General features: G+C 44.6%; 1 protein-coding gene across 1 annotated transcript in view; it reads right to left on the bottom strand.

Annotated features, from left to right (window-relative positions):
• igf2bp1 (insulin-like growth factor 2 mRNA binding protein 1) overlaps nucleotides 1–11481 on the bottom strand; it is a 51303-nt gene extending 39822 nt beyond the window's left edge. Inside the window, exons 1-2 of the mRNA XM_076080034.1 lie at nucleotides 11169–11481; nucleotides 9998–10058 (exon numbers count right to left, since the gene is read on the bottom strand). Of these exons, the coding sequence (XP_075936149.1) occupies nucleotides 9998–10058; nucleotides 11169–11343 (236 nt within the window). The 5' untranslated portion in view covers nucleotides 11344–11481. The remainder of the gene's footprint in view (nucleotides 1–9997; nucleotides 10059–11168) is intronic.
• Nucleotides 11482–15952: the final 4471 nt, after the last annotated feature.

The following is a 15952-nucleotide window of genomic DNA, read 5'->3' as shown; positions in this document are numbered from 1 at the left end:
GAGCATAATCGCTTTGAGCTTTTTTAATTAATTTCACTTTTCCTTTAGTTAGTTCTCAGAGTGCGTTTGCTATACATTAAGGCTGAAATTAATTTATTATAAAACAAACGTTATAAAATAGGCAATATTCGTCCAGATTAGTTTGTTTTTCTTAAAGAATATCAGTTTTATTGAAGTTTTTATTGAAGTTTCAGTTCACGACAATCTTTGTCACTGCCTATTTTCATTGTAGTTCTGGTTTACAATAATATCCCTTGTGCACAGTAAGACTGGGCGTCTCTATAGAAAAGTGCTGGCCGGTCTCTGGCCTTTCTGGAAATTTCAGAGATTTTCAACTGGAAGCGCCCATGTTTCGGGTTAACTGGTGACACCTCGTAAAAGCCTTCAACAGATTTCAAATTCGTACTCATCCGTGTTCATTATCTACGCCAACCAGGCACGAGAGTTACCGCGAGCAGCCACGGACGCATTTGGCTGGAAGTCACCAGTTAACACGGTCACCCGATAGACGGAAACACCCGTTGCTCTGAAGCGGTCGTTGATCCCATCCGAGTGGAATATTGATTCCTGACGACCGAACGTGCAACAACCAGATACTTTTGATGCTGGTTAGTTTTTATGCGATTGATATATTTTACAAAATGGACTTTTTAACAGATTTTTTACCTTTTTATTAACAGTATCCCAAGCAACATCACAGCACTAAAAGCTCATTTTCTTATCCCATCGTATGAAAAGTGAAGATACAATTTTCATAAAGCATAAATGTTCTGAACTATTGTCTTAAAGAGCTTGGGGATTAAGTTTAGATCAGATTCTTTTTGGTTTCAGCTCACTGTGTCAGGCTTCTGTACAGTTCAGTTTAAATGTCGGGAGAGATCAGGCAGCTGCTGAGCAACTGGTGAAGCCATCAAGCATGACACAAGGAATGCTGACACAAATTACAACAAAGAAAAAATTCATCTCCTGTCATTGATGAAAATCATAATCCTGTTTTCAGGATTTGACCAATGACTTTTAGGCAATTATCAGATATCCACATATACAATAACAATAGAAACGAAGGACAAAGTAACTATAATTATTATTTCAGAATGATACTGGTAAAAAGGAACTTTTGTGTTTTTAGTCATTTCGAGACAAAATTGTACAACTCTGAATACTAAAGATGTGGACTGAAAAAGTTAAAATATTACCTCCAAGGAGTTAATATTTGTTTTTTTAATAAAAAGGTTTCAATAGCTACAGAAACTCAATGATATTTGATTTAAAAACACAGACAGTTTGTATCCACAGGTCTTGTTGTGAGCAGTTTCATGGAGGAAAATAGCTCCTTCACGAAACCGCTCACAACCAGGTCTGTGGAGTAACGGGCTCATGATTTAGACAGACACGTTGCTGTCTGTACCATACAGTCCCATTATCATCTCTACTCACACCAAAACTCTAGATCAATCAACAGCACTACAGGAAAGAGGAAAACAAATATGCATTTTTGGATTCGGGCGTGAACTGTCCCTTTAAATGATCGGAGATGAATACTAAATAACACTTTTCCTCTCTCTCCCATGTACATGCACACATCCTCTCTCCTAACACACACACACACACACACACACACACACACACACACACACACACACACACAGGGGGGCCCCTTCCACCGCGCAAACCCGACCCCTGGGCCCCAACAACAACCCCCCTCCTCTTTCTGTCTTTCCCCTCCTCATTTCTGGCTCTTTCCTTTTCCCCCCCTCGCCACTCATCGTTCTGTATGTGTGTGTGTGTGTGTGTGTGTGTGTGTGTGTGTGTGTGTGTGTGTGTGTGTGTGTGTGTGTGTTTCCCGGTACCATGTATCCAGATGTGTGTGTTTGTGCAAATCTTATTTTTAGTGAGCAAAAGACGACCAGAGTGGAGGACAGAAAAAAGAAAGCAGGAGACACAGAGAGAGAGAGAGAGTAAGAGATGGAGAGAGAGAGAGAGTAAGAGAGAGAAAGAGAAAGATATTATTGATATTATTGTACGTTTAATTTTTTGATGCTTTGGCAATACCGTTTCTAAACGTTCATGCCAATAAAGCAAATTGAATTTGAATTTGAGAGAGAGAGAGAGAGAGAGAGAGAGAGAGAGAGAGAGTAAGAGATAGAGAGAGGACAGATGGTTTGAAACAGAGAGAAGAAACAATCAGAGATGGGGCGGAGGAGGGGGGGGCTTCTTAAAGAGACAGGACTCCCTTACCCCTTCACCTACATAGAGGCCTCCGTGCGTCTCCTCTCTCCTTCACATTCTCCTCTGTGTTGTAGTTTCTTCCCTCCCCTCTCTTTGTCTTCTTTTTGGCTCTGGGATAAAGAGCCTTTGTCCTTACGTTATTCCTTCAACTTCCTTCAACTTTGGCTTTGATTAAGTTGGATTATCTGCTTCTTTCTTTCTTTCTTTCTTTCTTTCTTTGTTTGTGGCCATCACTGCATATGCTGATGTTAATTTTAAGTTATTCAAAAAACAGAAATGGAAACATCTTACTAGATTGCACTCAATGCATCTGAATTCATCTTCATTGCCGTCTATCCATCGCTGATTAAAGCTGAGAAACTCACAAAAGAGACAGAAAAAAAACTAACAAAAGTCGACATGTAGCAGCAGAGATATCCAGGACCACTAGTGCCTAGTATGGGTCAAGCTTCAAAACAACTGGAGCCTACATTTTTCCCATAATGCAACTTCTCCAACATGCCCCTTAAGTGGTTATCAATCAGAAGAGATATTGGAAGAAATAGATGTAGTCTCAGTGTAGACAGTTTAAAGTTCAGTCAAAATCAGAAGAAAAAAACGGATTATTTACTTAATTAAACGAAGCAAAACTACAATCTGAAATACCAGTAAAGGTTCTGCACATAGTACCCATTATTATTATTATTGTTATTATGATTGCATTAACACAGTACTTTATACCGTGTTCATCTTTTACAATGCATTAAAATCAATTAAATGTGTTTTGAATGAGCATTTCTATTCGTAAAGTAACCTCTGTGAATGATAACAGAATGAATTGATTGGTCGATGAAGTCTGAGTCAGCCAAATCAAGCCCCCCCCCCCCCCCCGAGAAAAGGCAAGTCGAGAATCCCCGATATAAACCTCCTCACAGGACGAAGGACCCCACTGGACTTCCCTAAAGCTCCACAGTGGCCGCTGCACAGTGTTTGTGTTGTGTTCGAGGCAAAGAGCCCAGTGGCCCACAGCTCTACAGTTCTGTGTTAACGCCACAAACAAAGATCTTCTTTTTCCATTCATTCATTCATTCATTCTCACAACTGCAGCCACTTCTCTTTTCTGGAAACTAACTGATGGTTAAATGCAAATAGTGGGGACGCGAACCGAAACCGCGGAATACGTTCAGCTGGCCACGGAGCCGCCGCTGGACAAACATGTAGAGCAGGCCGTCTAATCACGTTACAAACTCAGCTATCGGCCCAAACGCTGGAGGCGTAGAAATTTAAGAAACACGTGCAAATGTTTCCATCACTTCATCTGCCTTTCTGTGTTGCTGTCACTCGTTCTCGGCTGGGCAGTGCAGACAATACGCCGACAACAGAGAGGGCTGGACGTACTGTACCAGAGAGAGAGAGCGAGAGAGCGAGAGAGAGATTGAAGCACAGCAAGCGTGTCTGTGTGAGCGCAGAAGCGAGGGAGGGAGGGAGAGAGGGAGAGGGAGGAAGGGGAGGACCCATTGCTCCTCTCCGTGGAGCGACCGCCTCCCTCGCAGGTGCTGCCGCCCGGCGATTGGTCGCACCCCCCTAGCTCGCTCCGCCCACTGTCCCCTCCTCCTTGCCGGCCATGAGAGGGGAGGTAAGACAGACCATGGCGTGCTGCTGCTGCTCTCTGAGTGTGTGTGTAGGGTTGTGTGTGTGTGTGTGTGTGTGTAAGCCCCAGCTACTCACTCACACACACACACACACACACACACACACAAACACACGATACATTTGGAATGCATTTAAAGTTGCAGCACACTTAGCATATAATGCGCAGAAAGGGGAAAGAAGCTGCAGAGAAAAAAAAGGCCACAAATATGGAGGAAATATATTTCTAACATCTGCACAGTAAATGATTTATGAGACTTTGAGATTTAGAGGACAGAAACTGGAAACAGGAATTACAAACGGTATGAGGAAAAAAAACAAAAAAACACGCACATATTTTTGGATCTGCTGACTGATGCATCAGATTTTTTTTCTCTGTTCCTAAAGACAATAAACAGCTCTTTGTCAACCGAGTAGTTAACAATACGACACAATGATGTTTACGAAACCACGCAGATGGCGGCGTCGGGCGATGGCGGACGTCGCCCGGGCGTTTATTTTGTGTTTTCTATCTCAATAACGGCGGACGCGCTTGTTGGTTTTCGACCCACAAAAGGGCCGTGGAGGTTTGACTCACAAGCTTTGGTACGGATGTCCTCAAGTGTCCTTGAGCAACACACTGATTGTCCAGCAGCTTTTCATCATCTTTTTTTTTTTTGCATGATGGGATGACAGTCAGTTATGTCAGAGGCTGCAGGTGAGTGAGGTCACCAGTTAGACGAGGTGTGAAAAAGGCAACGCAGTGGTTTTTGTGACGTGTGCAAAACACACACCGCGAAAGTGACGACAGACAGGAAGTACGTGACTTGTCCTTGCCATGAAAGGAACACTTTTCCCAGGGCTGATGTGCAGGTGCATGGCTGATGTGTAGGTGCAGGGCTGATGTGCAGGTGCAGGGCTGATGTGCAGGTGCATGGCTGATGTGCAGGTGCATGGCTGATGTGCAGGTGCAGGGCTGAAGTGCAGGTGCAGGTCTGATGTGCAGGTGCAGGGCTGAAGTGCAGGTGCAGGTCTGATGTGCAGGTGCAGGGCTGATGTGCAGGTGCATGGCTGATGTGCAGGTGCAGGGCTGAAGTGCAGGTGCAGGTCTGATGTGTAGGTGCAGGGCTGATGTGCAGGTGCAGGGCTGATGTGCAGGTGCATGGCTGATGTGCAGGTGCATGGCTGATGTGCAGGTGCATGGCTGAAGTGCAGGTGCAGGGCTGATGTGCAGGTGCAGGGCTGATGTGCAGGTGCAGGGCTGATGTGCAGGTGCAGGGCTGAAGTGCAGGTGCAGGGCTGACGCCAGGCTGCCTCGAGGCCGTACACTTTGATTGGCGGATGGATTGGAGGAGTGGGAGGGGCTTGGCAGAAAAATAACTGTCTTTTCATCTGTACAGTAAAAGGGTTTATGGAAAGAAAAATGAGCATCGAAAGAATGAGAGGGAAAGGTTCGGACTCTCTGGCACCCTAGATTCACTTTTGATTTATGAAATTAAGTGTGTTTGTCCGATTCTACAAACAGTTACAAGTACGACACATGAAGAGCAATACGAGAGAAGTGTTTGCATAAGGCCGCTTAAGATGCTACAGTTTTGAGATGAGAAAATATGAAATCAAACAGGAAAATTCTTAGCATAGACCCCATAGCCGCATGTCAACATATAAATAAGTAGTAAGTAAGTAAATAAAAATGATAATATAACCAACAAATGTTTTTCTATAAATGATTAGAGTTTCTTTGTTTTAACAATTATTTTGAGAAATGTTTTCTATAATCTATGTGCTATTTATGAACCCTCACATGGGTTTTGTTGGGGAGGTTACTTGTATTTGGGGTTAGTTAGACCTCAAATACTATACCAGAATACAAATCAAATCACTCTGTGTTTCAGAGTGAATTTCTGTGTGAGCACCAGATAAACAGCACACGTCTCAGCTCATGTGAGTGCACATAGGTAGAGCCATTGTGAATCCGGCCTTACGGCAAAGACCCATTTACCTTAAAAAGGGTGCACAGGCATAGGTAGGCTCGCTTATGAAGTTGATTTTAAGCTTAGCGTGTCGTTGTAGAGCATTGTTAGTGAAAGTGGAGCTGCAGCCTTCAGTGTCAACACAACAGTCTTTGGTAGATACGAGCGCAAACAGGGAGTGGACTCAGGGGACGGCCTTCTAACACGGAGCCCATTTAACATGGACAACAAGCCGTCTTATCAACTCTCTGGAGTCCTGCACAGAACGTGGATGTCCAAACCCATATTTGGGCAAATATGCCAATTTTAGCACGAAGCAACGGTAAGATAATAAGTGGACTTGACTTCAAAGATCAAACTTTGCCACAGTAAACCTAAACACCCTGCTCACCATGAAGCCCTCCTTACATACTATCAACTCTGGAAACAGCACAAGGTCTTCAGGACGGGTAGTGTAAATAAAAAATACTATGCAGTTCAAATAAGAAATAATAATAACTTAATCAAATCTGATGCAAAAATATGAATAATGAATGAATAAATAATTCTAATACAAAAACTAATAAGTAATATTCCTGAGAGTTTGCATTTACAGTAACAATATGTGATTTCTGGCCCACTATAGCCAACCCTTACATAAATATAAATACATGGTGCTGTTATGTGCCTTTTTGCAGCAACGGTATGTGTTTTTGCAGTCTGCATAGGGATTTTTTTTTTATTAAATAAAAAATTGAAGACACGCTTCAAACGGACCGTTTGCAGGCAGCTCTGTCTGTCGTTCTCATCCATCACAAGTTTCAGTGAAGTCGGTGGGCATTACTGCCGTGGCAGGTTTCCTCTACAGCCTTTCTATACGTGTTCCCTCTAGAGAGGAGGGCTCATTCCCTCTGAGCAACCCCCACCCCCAACACACACTCATACAATCCCCCCCGCACACACACACACACACTCATATACAATCCCCCCCCCCCACACACACACTCTCTCTCTTCCTTTCTCCTCCTCTCGCTGACCTCAGCCTGACACAAAATCTCAATCTACTTCATGAGGAATATTACAATGAAAAATAAACCCCCTCCATCTCCATCTTATGTATTTTTTGATTCAGGCAGACATGCATGCATAGTGCGTGTGTACGACACTGAGGGTGGGGGGGGGGGGGGGGGGGGGGGGGCATGGGCGTCCTCCCCTTGCAGCCTATAGGGCTATGGGGGGGGGGGGGGGGGGGGGGGTGGGGGGGGGGGTGGGGGGGGGGGGGGGGTTCAGCACAAACACTTATAGAATGGAAAGAGGGAATTGAACCCTCCAACTTCCCGTTACAGGACTGACACCTCCCCCCTCCCATTAAGGGTTTGTTCCCTCTGAATACCCGCCCCCTTCCCTTCCTCCCTCTCTTCCTCCCTCAAACAGACACACACACACCTCCATTGGAGGTTCCATGTCAGAAAAGCTGCACCAGAGCAACTTTATAGCGTTTAAGATATCAGCAGAGTTGCCCGACTGGTTTCCGCCAGCTTTTGATGACGTGGGGCTGGTAGGGGAAATTTAGGAGGTTTAGACAATATTGTGCAGACAATATTACCACACAGGCCGTCATTTTATGGTCGAGAACACTGATGTTAAATACAGTTAAATTCAGTTGAGTCTACGCATTTAATTTGAGAAATATTTTCTTGACACCAGTTGAATTCAATCGTCGAGAGGAGGGGGGCTGCCATGTTGACGTCATTATTGACACGGGAATGATATCATATGGTTGCACCTATTTCTCCAACATTTTATATTAATTATTTGATGCAGATATGAAGCTTTGTTGTGCTTATGACGGGTTTTACACAGGTGTATGGCAAGGTTATGATTTGGAGAGGTTATATTTTTGGTGGATAACACAACTGGCAATCTGGTAACACTGGATATTACATCATGGTGTCATTTAAACAGATGTCATGAAAGCACTGACTTCATGAGGGCCACACACACACACACACACACACCAGAGCAGAGTATCAGAATTTGATTCAAGGGAAATAATTCACATATGTAAGAGATTGCTATGTTGTAATAGTTTTATGGGGAAATATATAAATAAATAAAAATTCCCCATTCATCACCTAGGTTACTTGGGCTATATTTTTTATAAAAGAGAAACAACATGGCGTCTAAAACAAAAAGCTGTCCTTAATTAATGCGCCACTACTGTTGTTTAACAATTGGGACCTTCTAAAAACGTTCACTAAATTATTTTACACATTTCTTGTCACCTCAAACATCACACAAACTCTGAAGAAGCTCAGCAGTTAGTTTGACAGAAACATTTTAACACGATCATTTAAAAAAAAAAAAAACATAAATTTGGCTCTCGCTAGCTGAGCGTATGAGCGGCCATTTTAAAAGAAGGCTTTATAACGTTAACAATCCGCTCGTGCCGCATTCGGTTAAATACTGAGACAACTTATAGAGCGCGAGCCAGGCCAGCTGTGTTAGGACAGGGCCAGCCGGATGAACTACAAACAACAGGTCTGCTTCATTCAGAGCTTCGCCATTTTGCCCTCTCTGCCTGACGTGGAGTGACTCCCCTCTGCGTGGATGCACCACGTGTTCGCCCACGGCGCCCCCCCCCCCCCCCCCCCTTTTTCTCACACACTAAAAACAAAATCACCTTTATCACCATGGCTCTTCAGGGTTACCACCGAGGAGGATGTGGGACACAAACAGAATTATTTACCCACCCGCTGGAGATTAGAGAACACAGCCCCGCTGCCATGTTGGTTTCACAAACATGGCGAGTGGCCTGTGACCAGAACTGACATTTCAGCCTCACGTCCACAGAAAAAGACCACACTGTTACAAAAGAAAACCGAGCAACAACCATGTCGCCACATTTATTGCTAATGTATTTTTTATACATAACCAGCTCAAATTCATATATTGTTCCAAAAATATATTCAGAGACAACAATCAACCAAAACGATTTTAAATCTACATTCACTGGCCTTTTTTTGTCATGAGACATACACGCACACACAAAAGCGGGCGCGCGCGCCCGTGAGGCCAAATGGCGGAACATGGACAACTGTGCTCGCTGCTCACCTCGTATCTGTGCCAAAGGTTACCGGCATGGACGACGGTCTATAGGCGAATTCCATAATACTGTTTAAAGCAGGTCAAGTCTGGCTCTTAGCACAGAGCAGCTGACCCACAATGGAGCCCAGTTTATCCTTCGGACCGAGGAAGGTCTGAGCTTACAGGTCCGTTTGCTTTGCAATCACGACTGAAATCAAGTGGCTTTTTTATGAACAAAAATCAGCACCCCTGACCTGTTTTAACTTCACAGCTGGCTACAAAAGCAAAAAAACAGCTCAAAATAATATTGAACAATATTACAATTATAAATACACAGCTGCGGTTTTGCAAGAAACGAATGAGATTCAGCAGAACATGTATGCACTATTTATTCAACATTATTGAAACAATTAGGACTCTGTTAAGTCGCATAAAACCTATTTACATTTGGGCTGGATATATTTGACAAAGCGCCCCCCCCCCCCCAAAAAACTAACGTAATTATCAGATTGCGTTCACTTCACATCCGTTTTTCTAATTATTCGCCAATTTGGCCCAAAAAACACTACATGCAACAAAACAATATGTGTGCACAATTAAATGGAAAATATGTTCCATGCTGCTGGACAAAACTACACGACACATATTTCCTAAATGCAGGCTAAATTGCCCTGTGTATTTTAAAACCCTGTTAAATAAAAGTGGAGCTGGAGGAAAGGCTGAGCCTTTAAGGGGGCACTTAAAGCTTTATGTAATGACTTTACGAAGAATACTATCTAGGCCTTCTATGGCTTCACTCATTACTCAACACAACCCAGCTAGCCAACCCAGCACGGCAGCTAAAGCTGTCACAGTTCAGTTTCACAGCAATGGCCGACAAAGTTGAGGCTCCACAGTAACGACACCAACAAAAAATAAATACACAGCCAAACAAGCGAAGCTAGACCGACTATTGCTCCGAACCCAACCTCCAAAAGGCTGTCAATACAGGCAGACATGGTAATGTTTCAAAGTACCACACGTTGTACTTTATGACTTAATGAAAGAAAGAGTTGGGCAAAAGTGATGCAACCCATGACAGTGGCCACTGTCTGTGGGGGGTAATGCTAAATGTTGTTTACCTTTGCTTCTTGGGGACGGAGTGCTCGACCTCAATACGTTTCCCTTGAAGTTCCACTTTACCTGAAAAAACATTTAAAAAATGAGAGTTCAAAATCACACTGTGGCGACATGCTAACTGTTAACAGCTACTTGGAGGCCCATTGTGAAGATGTGCTGCACTCAGGGTACATAGCTAAAGTCTGTGAGGGGGGCAGCTAACAGCTAACTTTGATTTTTTCAAAACCGCGGCTTTTCAAAGAGCTACAAAGAATGGGTGAGAGGTTCAAAAGGGCCGACTTAAAAAAGTCATGGAACAAGTGAATTGTGTAGGCACGTCAGTCGTGTCCCACAATGAGCTACTTGGACCCCTGAGAGATGCAGCATGACAACCATACGAATATGAATCATTCTGTGTCTTTGTCTCATTTAAAGTCAACACGCTGTATCAACGTGCTCTCTTGAGGAGTTCGAGTGTTTTCGTGTAGACTAAAAGAAGTAGAGGAGCTGACATGGCGACCTTGCCTCCTCACGTTACATTCTGTGTAAATCTCACGATTTCAATGCTGAGGCTTTCACAATAACGGTGCCACTTGTCGACCACTTTGTATTCGTGGTGGTGTGGGGTCCGTTTTAGAGAGGAACCTGCACGGGGGAAGATATTTTTTTTTCTATCTTTGTCATAGTGGACTGCCGGCGCAAAGGGGGAGGGGAGGCTTCATACTATATCACAGGAGTAGCCCCTCCGCCACTCAGTCCAATGCTACGCGTGCAAGACATTAAAATGCCACTCACATACACACACAAGTCTGAAACGCACGAGCCCCAATCATCACAGAATTATCCGTATTTTTTTACAATAGCAATATTGTGAAGTAGGCTAGTGCTTTACGTTGGTTCAGGCTTTAGCTTTAGGCTACGTTTATTAACGTTACGTGTGCCCCCCCTCCCTCCCCCATAAAAGTTGAATGGCTCCCCTGTGCTTATGGCTCACCAGACGCCATTAAGCTAGAGTCAATAAAATAACGGTATTTATTTTTAACCGGTGTGTCCAAACTGAAGCCTCCGTATTGGACGGAGAGTGAAATGCGGAGCGCACCGCCGAAGGTGGGTACGCAGAAGCGTGCACCGCTCCCTTTTAGAATGAATGCAATTGAAAAGGTGGAAGGCGGTCAGTAGTCCACATTTACTCACCGGAAAACGTCTCGATAGCCTTCATGGCCCACTGGTCGTCCGGACAATCCACAAAAGCATAGCCAGTTTTCATGAGAAACTGTCCGGAGTACTGGATCTTGTGTTCGTCAAAGGTTTTCCCCAAGTCTTCAGCAGTCACGCTGTCGCCTAGATTCCCAATATACAGCTTGTGCATGGTGGTAATTGTTTTTCCAAGTCCAAAAACGAAAAAAAACAAAAGCCCGGAATAACTGAAATTGAAGCCAGCAAAAAAAAAAAAGTTTCTCTCCTGAATTTGCTAAAAGCGCAACAAGAAATTGCCACACTAACTGAGAGTGGAAATCGCACTAGATGGGAAAGGATGTCTAAAAAAAAGTGTTAATTCTCCGCAGCAAACAAGGAGAAAAAAAGTGTTAAAACAGATGATAACGTTGAATTTAGCCGTAAATCCAGTTGAAGAAGTGGAGCAGGAGAAGACTTGCAGCTGGCCCCAGCAGACGAATACAGCAGCAGCCTACAGCCTCTCTGTCGCGCGGTGGAGGAGGTGGGTTGTACTGAGTGGATTTGGTGATGGGTGGATGAGTGGGGGAAAAACTATGGCGGGATCAGGTCGGGAAAAAATGTTTCCTCTCTCTCTCTATTTCTCTCTCTCTCTCTCTCTCTCTCTCTTCTCTCTCTCTCTCTCTCTCTCTCTCTCTCTCTCTCACGTTTCCTAGCCTTCCCCTCTTTCAGCGATCCGCTTGCTACCGACAGAGGGGTGATGCCGCCCCTCCGCCGACTCGATTCGCGTTTTTTTTGTTTGCAAAGGGGAAACCACGTGGTCTATTTGGAGTAGGTTAGGGAGAGGAGGTAGGGGAGGGGGCCCCCTCCTTCTCATCCTAGGGGGTATCGCGCGGACGTGCACGCAAACCGAGACCTCCCCCCCCCCCCCCCCGCTTAATTCCGTACTGTACTCGTGCGCGCGGTGAAGGTTGTGTGCTGTGCTGGGTGTGGGGCGCATTTTAATGCAACGCGACGTGGCCGCGTGCGGCAAAGATTAGGCTACACGGAGGGGCGGGGCACAGCGGTGTAAACTACAAGCTGGTTACGGTGCCTTGACTCACTCCGACCTGACTTGAATATCTGAGGGCCTGGGTGGGACAGCCGTCCACATTTAAATAACAATGCACCGCCTGCTAATTCTATAGCCGAGCGCCCCCCACCTCCGTGACGCTCCCACCCTCTGCATATGATGCGTGGTGAAGAAGTTAGCCGTCATGATGTTACATAAGTGACCTATGGTGAACCTCGGGCTCGAGGGGGAACAAAAGGTCCAGGGCCCCATTCTGCCTCAGGGTCCGCGAGGGCTCCGCTACTAGAACCTGCGGAACACTCCTCTCCTCACTCTGCTACATTGTTACTCGAGCCCCATTAACTGAAACAATGTATCAGATATGGCGGCTGTAGAGACCAGGCTGTTGTCGCGAGGCGGGCGGGTTATCTCCGTATAACGGCCCCTCGGCTTTTACAGACACTTAAATAAAATGGTCGTGGTGTTCTATTCGTCAGTGAGGCCATGGCTTCCAACAGGCGGCACCCCCCCCCCCCAAAAAGCGCAGCAGTGTGCGCCACCCCCCAAAAAACAGGCTCGTTAGCTTCGGTTTCAGACGGGTTTTTTCATATTTCTCTTGTGTGGGGCGCCGAGCAGTATGGCGCAGTTGCTGGGCTACAGCACCACACACTCAACACCACGCGCCACTCTGCGTGGATGGAGGCTTCTTTTTTTCAAAATGGAGGCAGTTACTGATTCACAGGCCTGCCCCCCCCCCCCCCACACACACACACACACACGCACACACACGCACGCATGCAGAGTTGGGCTGTGGTTCACTTTTGGCGCTCTGTGCGTGCAGCGTGCGCCTATCTCACGCACGGTAGGCTATACATTGCGACAAGGCTGGAGTTGGCTTTTGCGAAGGTTTATCTTCGTCTGTGCGAGAGGCCGTGTAGACTTTGTAGCCAAAGTGCACCCGCCCGTTGAAGGCAACGTGGCACTCTTCGTGCGCTGGCCTGGTTAGAAAATGGCTCCTGTGCACAAAATGGATTCAAACCCCTCAAACTGCTTGTACAGTAACCTTAGCCTCACCAGGAATAACATTTTAAAAACGAGGAAATGTTATTATAGAATCCTGTGTGTGTGTATAGATATATAAACAAATTCAAAAACATCTAATTAAATTAATTTGGCTCAACAAGTAAAGTGCCCCTTGGTTTAGTGTTTTTTTCCCTCATAATAGTTTCCATGTATGATTAATGAACTTCATTAGCCCATACAGGCCTATTTGTCCTGAAAGCATATGAATTTATTCTTGGGACACAGTGGATTAAAATCAACAAATGGATTAAACTATTACAACATACAATTAACCATAAATGAATGTCATTATCATATCCAGCGTTAATACCACAAGCATGACACATCGTAAGCGACATCTTTATTAGACGGAGTAGCCTGTCGGGTAGAAGAAGAGGAGCACACTGTGATTATCACGTCATCAGGGTGGATCTGTACAGCCTTCATGGAAAAGGATGAATACATTCTTGTTATTAGCCTATACTGTCAATAAAAGCAATTATTCAGTGCAGCCGTGCTTTAAAGCTGCTGCAGACTAATTTATTTTCCCTTGTTCTGAGATGGTGTGAACCATCATACCCCCCCCCTTTCTTTCTTTCTCCAAACACACACACACACTGGTGAGGTCACAGGTTAGGGGTCTCCAAAGGTCAAATATCCACATAGGATGCAACATTACTTAGAGCACAGTGAGTGATCTTTTCTCAGTTTCCGAGCTAAACTGGGATTAAGATCGGAAACTAAAACCAGGAAATTGTTTGTAGGCTATAAATGGTGCAAATAATGGGTGAATGGGAATATAAGAAGTTTGAAAGTGTTCTTGAATTCAGACCAGAGAACACTGTTTCTGTCAGACGTTCAGGAATCTTTTCATGTAAAAAAGGCAGATTACCTGTTTGTAAATGACGAATGAAGGAAAGTTTAAGTTCCAAATGTAAAGTTTTCCTGGCTGAGTATGATGGAGTCTCATGATTCTCTTTTTCCACCAAACTCGGCACGTATAGCATGTTTTTGAAACACGAGAAAACCTGTAAAATCCGGTGATGGACTCCTTTGACATCGTGAGGACACCGGGTTGTTGCACTGACCTTTCTGGTGTGTCACGTTCGATGGAACAGAGTTTTATTTACTTTCTGTCCAGTGTGATAAGCAAGGTCAAATCGCTGATTTTGTCAGTGGAGACTGGTAGCTTCAGGTAAATCATACCACGGATGTTTCTTTTTCATATCCGACTCAGTGAATGAAGGCTGTATGTTGACCAAAGCGGAGTTGCAGATTGTTGGAACGGCAGAAGGAGCTAACCGAGACGGTTCTGATGAGTTTTATTTAGTTTTTGTTGAGTTAGAATGAAATGTGTTCTGATGATCGTCGATGTAAAAAGGACTCCGTCAACTAATCACTGCAGCTCAGCTATAGGTTGATTTAGAACAGTGCATCACACCTTTCTGGAAAACATCCATCTGTAAAGTAAGTTATGAAATGTATTGGAATGAAAAGTTCAATATTTCCCTCAGAGATGTAGTGGAAGTAGAAGGTAGCATGAAAACATAGCTCGATGGCGGTGTTTAGGAAGCGTACAAAAAGGTGTGTAGAGGAAGAATGTAAGAGCCTGTCAACAGTCTTCCTCCGTGTGTGTGTGTGTGTTTCGGGGGAGGGGTGGATAGGTCAAAGGGCTGCGGAGAAACCGGGTGGTGAATCGGGCGGGAATGCAGAAGGAGGAGACGAACCCTCCTGGGGTAATGCAAATGGCCTGTTGATGGTCCATCTCTTCTTCTACTCTGTCTTCTCTCGTCCTCCTCTTGAGATTACTGCATGGGATGGAGTACTGTACATTATAATATACGCTGCGGTAGTTCAAGATACTTGAATATGACTTTGTTGTCTCTGTGAAATGTCGTATGATGAGGTAATAATGCTTTTCTCTCGACTGTTTCTGAGAAATATGATCACCCTCCAGCGCTCGACAGCTAGGGTTTTACAGGTTGCCATCGGCAACCATTTTGAGAAATTGGCAACGTGTAAAAAAATAAAAAAATTGTTGCAGCAAAACATGCACCCCAGAATAAATACTGTAAAAAATGTTGTTGCATTAGTGGTATTTAAAAACTGTAACTAGACAACGCTACACACGCATCTTTCTTTGGGGGACAAAGTCTCGGGAGGCGAAGTATTCGACCACAACAGACGGAAAACTATACCACAAAGCGTGTGCAACTTGTACATATTTTTCATTATTAAGCTGACGTAAGCCTGCATAGTATCTTAATTACTAAAGGTTAGAAGAAAAATGGTAACCATATTTTCAGTTTCAGCAATCAAAAGCGGTTGCCTAAAACTTGATGTGAGGGTCTGTATGCGGCAGAGGATGTCGCATACAGATTGTAAAGCCTTCCGAGGCAAATTTGTGATTTTGGGCTATAGAAAATAAATTGAATTGAGAATTAAAGTTGTCGGTGAGCCCCTCCTCTATTCTGTGGGGCTACAAACCAACGGAACTGCCCCAACAACAACAAAAAACTAGTTTCCACTGTTACCATATGAGAGCGTTCACAGCGCTTCCAGCTCAGTGGACAGCCTCTCTGTCACAGAGACAATAAGCACTGGCCACTATTTTGTAAACCCAGCGAGATCTTTAAGATGGAATCCCACTCCAGAATCCTGTCTGTTTACCTGCCAGAGGGGCCGGGACAGC

Source organism: Anarhichas minor, unplaced genomic scaffold (assembly GCF_050575085.1).
Source record: "Anarhichas minor isolate MPS153535 unplaced genomic scaffold, ASM5057508v1 ptg000007l, whole genome shotgun sequence".
NCBI lineage: Eukaryota > Metazoa > Chordata > Actinopteri > Perciformes > Anarhichadidae > Anarhichas > Anarhichas minor.
The sequence above is the reverse complement of the archived record's forward strand: the minus strand, read 5'-3'. Positions and strand labels throughout refer to the sequence as shown.